The sequence below is a fragment of the Aplysia californica genome, unplaced genomic scaffold (assembly GCF_000002075.1).
Source record: "Aplysia californica isolate F4 #8 unplaced genomic scaffold, AplCal3.0 scaffold00411, whole genome shotgun sequence".
Lineage (NCBI taxonomy): Eukaryota > Metazoa > Mollusca > Gastropoda > Aplysiida > Aplysiidae > Aplysia > Aplysia californica.
In genome coordinates, this window is record NW_004797681.1 from 328,348 (window position 1) to 335,563 (window position 7,216).

The 7,216-nt window shown below is 40.3% G+C and overlaps 1 protein-coding gene across 1 annotated transcript in view; it reads right to left on the minus strand.

Moving 5' to 3' along the window:
* The window catches only part of LOC101861377, a gene marked incomplete in the record, with an annotated part of 53,262 nt that overhangs the window by 22,411 nt on the left and 23,635 nt on the right, over window positions 1–7,216 (minus strand). Inside the window, 6 exon segments of the mRNA XM_013085824.2 lie at window positions 151–279; window positions 2,347–2,668; window positions 4,211–4,410; window positions 4,864–5,043; window positions 5,877–6,014; window positions 6,944–7,166. Of these exon segments, the coding sequence (XP_012941278.1) occupies window positions 151–279; window positions 2,347–2,668; window positions 4,211–4,410; window positions 4,864–5,043; window positions 5,877–6,014; window positions 6,944–7,166 (1,192 nt within the window).

Sequence of the window (7,216 nt, forward strand, 5' to 3'; positions counted from 1 at the left end):
GTGTGTGTGTGTGTGTGTGTGTGTGTGTGTGTGAGTGTGAGTGTGTGTAATTGTGTGTGTGTGTGTGTGTGCGTGCGTGTGTGTGTGTATGTATCTATATAAATGGGTAAATGTAAAGAGGATAAACACAGCCCTATATTATATACTTACATTCATGTAGGAGAACTCAGTACCAGTGGTGGCGGATGCACTGGTCACATTGTAGATGTGGTAGCCACGGTCACTCTGTCCATCCTCCGTGTAGAAGAATGGTTGGTGGGTGTCGTCCGTGTACATAACCTGAGACATGAGAGAAGGACACATCACCATTACATGAATTATCACATTATCATAAATTAACTCTTTAAACCCCATCCGCGTCCGGCGGTAATAACCTAGTTCCTCATTGGACGCTGAGCATCCGATACTAGTAACAACATTTTTGTTTCATTTAGTGCTAGTTTTTGCTTGTTTTGCTGAAGTATTCATGAACCAAGTCTTTTAGTAATGACTAAGCATTTGTTTCCGCCATTTAGAAGTGGGAGGCAAGCTTTTGGGGTTATCATGAGACATCAGGTTTAGGTGAATGTAGAAAAAACGCCGGGAAACTGTGGAAAAAACTCAGGGTTTGAAGAGTTAATCCCCCTCAACGACCTCTGTCTCCTTTGCCTACTTTTCCGATACAGTTCACAAATAGCCGACGGATAATCAAACTAAGGAACAAACAAACAAACAAACCCCCTCAATCCCCCTCATCATTCTGTGCCATCTCTCCTCACTCTTCCCTCCACAATTCACACACAGCACAGAGGCAAACAAACAGAGAGGCAAACAGACAAACACTCAGAGGAACAAACAAACAAACAAACAAAACAAAGCAAACAAACCTTCTCAATCCTCCTCAGCAACCTCTGCCTACTCTTTCTCCACTTGTCCCACATCACTCACACACAAAAGACAAACAAACAAACAAACAAACAAAACAAAACAAACAAACCTTCTCAAACCTCCTCAGTAACCTCTGCCTACTCTCTCACCATTTGTAATAATAATAATAATTGCATTTATATAGCGCATATCCATGCTCAAGAGCATGCTCTATGCGCTTTACAACTATTATTACCCCAGCAGACCCTTTGAAAACACTCAGAAACATACTCGGCTTCCGCGGAAGCATACAGTGCAAGCTGCGGATTTCACGCGCTCAAACGCTATCAAACTGACAAGATCGTTCACTGTCTATAGCCGAGTACCCATTTCCACCCGAGTGAAGTGAGGAAAATTTGTGCAAAGTGCCTTTCCCAAGGACACAATGTCGGGCCCCTGACGTGATTCGAACCCACAACCTAGCAGTTGCGAGTCCGAGAGCTTAACCACTAGGCCACCGACGCCACTTGTCCCACATCACTCACACACAAAAGACAAACAATCAATCAAACAAACAAACAAACAAAAAAACAAAACAAACAAACACACCTTCTCAATCCCCTTCAGCTGCCTCTGAATGCCCTCTCCACTCGTTTGAGTTTGAGCAAAGAGAAGCCTATCCACACAATAATGGTCATTTGAGTTTGAGCAAAGAGAAGCCTATCCACACAATAATGGTCATTTGAGTTTGAGCAAAGAGAAGCCTATCAGCACAATAATGGTCATTTGAGCTAGAACAAAGTCAGACGCGCAGACAGAAACAACAGAGGGAAAGTAAAGAAGTAGGACCTACCAGTGGCACCCTCCAACCACCCACACAGACAGACAGAAACAACAGAGGGAAAGTAAAGAAGTAGAACCTACCACTGGCACCCTCCAACCACCCACACAGACAGACAGAAACAACAGAGGGAAAGTAAAGAAGTAGGACCTACCAGTGACACCCTCCAACCACCCACACAGACAAACAGAAACCTCAGAGGGAAAGTAAAGAAGTAGGACCTACCGGTGGCACCCTCCAACCACCCGCTCTATCCGCTCGTTTTAGTTTTAGTAACAGTTTCAGGGCACTTGCAACACTATAAGGTCATATAAGTGCCGAAGATTCGATGTGTTACAAAAAAGCAACAAACATAAAAAAAGAAGGGGAGATCAGGATGACAGGTGTTTGATAAGAAAGAATGAGAAAGCCACACCAGAGCACCCACCAACCACCCACTACATCCACTCACATCCCACCCAACAGACAAACAAACAAAACAAACAAACAAACGCACCTTTTCAATCCCCCTTGGCAACCTCTGCCTCCTCTCTCCACTATTCCTCTACTACTCACACACAACAAACAAACAAACAAACAATCAATCCAACAAACAAAAAACAAACAAACAAACAATCAATCCAATAAACAAAAAAAAACAAACAAACAAACAAACGCACCTTCTCAATCCCCGTCATCAGCCTTTGCCTCCTCTCTCCACTATTCCTGTACTGGTCACACACGCCTGGCACTTTACACTTGGCCTTGAGGGCGTCGTCCAGTCCCAGCGCCACCGAGAACACAGCATTGATCACATAAAGGACGTACGGGTCCTGGACATATTCATCCGCCCGCGGGATGGTGGAGCTCGGGTCGCAAGGCTTGACCGCACCGCCGGCCGCTGCCCCCCAAGAGCAGCCCTGGAGGTGCTCGAAGTACTCCTGGAACCAGGGGTTGGAGCGGTAGTTGTCCGGGGTTTTGTGTTCCAGGTACATGTCGAAGCTGAGAAAACAGAATGATGATGATAACAATAACAATAATAATAATAATAATAATAATAATAATAATAATAATAATAATGGTGATAACAATAGTAACAATAATAACCTTTATAATGATAATAACAATAGCTGAAACAATAAAAACAACCATAGAAATTAAAATAATAATAATAATGCAATTAAGATGATGATGATGATGATGATGATGATGATGATGATGATGATGATGATGATGATGATGATGAGGATGAGGAGGAAGAGGCGGAGGAGGAGGCGGAGGAGGAGGAGGAGGAGGAGGAGGAGGAGGAGGAGGAGGAGGAGAAGAAGAAGAAGAAGAAAAAGAAGAAGAAGAAGAAGAAGAAGAAGAAGAAGAAGAAGAAGAAGAAGAAGAAGAAGAAGAAGAAGAAGAAGAATCTTAAACTTTATTGTCCTGTGTATCAATAACAAAAACAACAACAGGAACAAATACTAATGACAATAATAATTATTATTATTATTATTATTATTATTATTATTATTATTATTATTATTATAATTTTAACCTTTATTGTCTTATATATTAATAACAACAACAATAGCAAGGAGGAGGAGGAGGAGGAGAAGAAGAAGAATTGGAAGAGGAAATGGAAGAGGAAGAAAAAACAGAAGAAAAAGAAGAAAAGAAAATAATAATGAGAATTATAACAATTATGCTAATATTAATAATGCAGATAACAATAATTTCAATAATGATAATAATACAGTTAACTCTTTTTATCTTGGCCCTACCTCCAGGAACACTACCGACACCGCACCCGTCCTGGGGCCGCCTGCCATACAAGTTGGAATTCAGTGTGTATATTTCAAAGTGCTGTATTTCTAACATTTACTCATAGGTTTTAAAGAAATTTGGCAGTTATGTTAAAAATTCAATGTAGTTTTTGTAAATGTATGAGGTTAGGAATTACACCAATTGCACCATGCAGATTTTGAGGTTTATTCTATCCTCTTGACCCTGATTGCCGCGCCCACGACGTCCCCTTGGATTTATAGATCAAGCCCTACCCATCAGAACTGCAGGAATTCCAGTACTGACCCTTTCATCATGATCTGAATCGCTATTAGATAAGTCTAATTCCTTTTCGTTATCATCAACAACAGAATTTATGGCACTTTCATCAAATTAGTCTCATTCCCCCTCTCAACCCAGCGCCACTTCAAGAAGTACTTCGTCGGTTGTGAACGTGCGTTTTCAAGAAATCTTTCAAGCTTCTACACCCATCAAAAACAAAGAAACCGCTGTTCATTGGAAAATTTAAATATTCAGACAGAGCTAGCATCGCCGTATTTGTGTATTTTAGTAATTACAAGCAGAACTAGCTGTTTGACGTGACCGTATAGCTGTTTCCGAGTTTACTCGTAGCCCGGACTGGTCCTCGTTACGAGTATACTCATAGCCCGGATAATAAAGAGTTAATAGTGCCTCTTTGATATTAATTGAACAAAATTCTTTTTAAATATTATCTTCATGATTTGGATTGCATCAATAAAACAAGGTACATACGCTGGAATATCGGCCGTCTCCACGTCAAAAGTGACCAGATTCTTGAACCGCAGAAGAGTTTGGAGAGAACTCATCTTTAGGAAATCTGGGTCAGCACCCCACTTGTCCGTCACTACAAACAGAAAATGACGGGCCACTTCGTCGTTATTGTTGACTGCCTCTAGTATAGGGAGTGGGTTCTTCATCCACAGGACCACAACCTGAAAAGTTGGAAGGAGATTGACGTCAGTTTGTTGGGTTTTTTGGTAAGCTTATTTGTACGTTTGTTTGTATTGAGTAAAGACAAGATTTTCTGCTTTGTTTATAAGTTTTGTGTCTAAAAGTACTAAGTTTTTTATTTGGTTGAGTAAAGACAAGATTTTCTGTTTTGTTGTTTGTATGTTTTGTTTCTGATAAAAGAAACTTCTTTTTGCCCTTTTGTATTACTTGTGTAAAGAGAAGTATTATTCTCTTTTGTTCCTTATTAGACAAGGGAAGATATTTTTTAATTGTTTTTTTCTATTTTGAGCGAAGAGATTTTTTGTTTGATTGCTTGCTTGTTAATTTCGAGTAGAAAGAAAACCATTTTCATCCATTTGATGCAGTCCACCACCTATGAATTAAAGCAAATACAAACAGATAAGACCACTTAGTAAACACACTATAGAACCCACCTCATCCTCAGGGTTGCGTGTGTTGGAAATCCTGTTCACCACGGCCCTGGCTTCCTGTTCGCTGACCATCCCCGACTCACCCACGAGATGTTTGCGACCCACGCAGATCTTGTTGACAAACGCCACCTTTTCAAACTCCTCCAAGCCCGGCTCCCCGATCTCGTCAAACGAGTAGACAACCTGGAGCACAAAAGGAAAAGACACACAGAAAATAGAAATTACAAAGGTGTCTATTTTGCAGCAACCCAAATTTCAAAAGGTTTTTAGCTGGGGCAATATCGTTTTAAAAAGCAAGTCTGCCATGTTTTTGTAACTGCAACATTATGCTTATTTAACACATGTTTTGAGAACCTATAGTGCAAAAATGTATTCACTATAAAATTAATTTTTTGTAACACGTTTTGCCACTAAAAAGTGTCATAAGTGAGCCGAGACATAGGCCATGTGAGTATGCAAAATGTGTGAGAGAAGCTGTGAACAATCCGATATTTTGTATGACAGAGATTTATAGAATTTTATATAAATTTATGAAGAAAGTTTTTTAAACAAGCCTCAATTACTGTGGAACAATATGACTAAGATCAGACAAATTGATACAAACTGCTGTACAAAGTATGAGTGACATTGATTCACCCATTAAAGAGATATTTGAGGGTAAGTTGCACCACAAATTTTTTACTGCACTATAGCAGGAAAGAAAAGTGTACCTGAACATGGGTATAATTGGAGAGAAAAGTGCACCTGAGCAATGGGGTAATTGGAGAGAAAAGTATACCTGAACAATGGGGTAATTGGAGAGAAAAGTGTACCTGAACAATGAGGTAATTGGAGAGAAAAGTATACCTGAACAATGGGGTAATTGGAGAGAAAAGTGTACCTGAACATTGGTATAATTGGAGAGAAAAGTGTACCTGAACATTGGTATAATTGGAGAGAAAAGTGTACCTGAACATTGGTGTAGTTAGAGAGAAAAGTGTACCTGAACAATGGTGTAGTAGGAGAGAAAAGTGTACCTGAATATTGGTGTAGCTGAACTTTTTCAAGTAAGAGACGATGGCTCTGGCCAGCTTGTCATCCGCCGGCACCGAGCGCAGGAAGTATTTGTACTTGTTCCTGTTTAGTAAGTCCATGCCTGTTGCACCGTAGCTGATCTGTCAGGGGTAGGGATAGTGGAAAAAGAGAACTTTGTATGATTAAAAGGCAAAATATATCAAAGAGAATTTTATGCGGGAAATAGAAAGAATGTCATAGACAAAATTATTAGATCTATATGACAAATAGAAAGAATCTAAAAGAATAAATTGTTATACAACAAATAGAAAGGGTGTCAAAGAGGATTTTATATGAGAAATAGAAAGAATGTCAAAGAGGATTTTGTAGGAGAACTAGAAAGGATGTCAAAGAGGATTTTATATGAGAAATAGAAAGGATGTCAAAGAGGATTTTATATGAGAAGCACAAAGTATATGAAAGAAAGAGAAAGAATGTCAAAGACAATTGTTAAATGACAGGTAGAAAGATTGTAAAAGAGGATTTTATTTTAAAAATTAGAAAGAATGTCAAAGAGGATAACCTTAATACTAATTGCATTAACATTGTGCATACCCACGCTATACAGCATGCTCTATACATTTTACCACTGTTATTACCCCAACAGACCCTATGTGGCGTCGGTGGCCTAGTGGTTAGGCTCTCGGACTCGCAACCGTAAGGTCGTGGGTTCGAATCCATTCAGGGACCCGACTTTGTGTCCTTGGGAAAGGCACTTTACACGAATTTTCCTCAATTCACCCAGGTGGGAATGGGTACCCAGCTATAGACAGCGAAAGATCTTGTCAGTTTGTTAGTGTTTGAGCGCTTAATCAGCTGCTTGCACTGTATGCTTCCCAGAAAGCTGAGAATGTATCGGAGTGTTCTATGGTCTTCTGGGGTAATAATATAGTGTAAAGCGCATAGAGCCTGCTGTTGAGCGGGGATATGCGCTATACAAATACTATTTATTATTTATTATTATCTATTTAGAACACAGACGAACCATTATGACTATAGGAACAGCCACAACAAACACAACCAGCCCTACCTGTGGCACAGCTAACTGTGTAAGGACATCAGCCACACGGATAGACGACTCTGTGTCCATGGTAGCCACATACGCGTCGATCCGGCGAGGGTAAACAGTCTCGCCGTCCTTGCTGAGGGTGACGTCGCCACTGTGGATGTTGGCCACCAGGTTCGCGGCTCGCGTCGGAGACTTGCACATGTCGAGGCCAACACCACCGATACGAACACCTTGCAGAATGTCGCTGTTGGGTAAATAGAGGTAGGTGATGATTTTTTTTTAATTTTTTTTTTT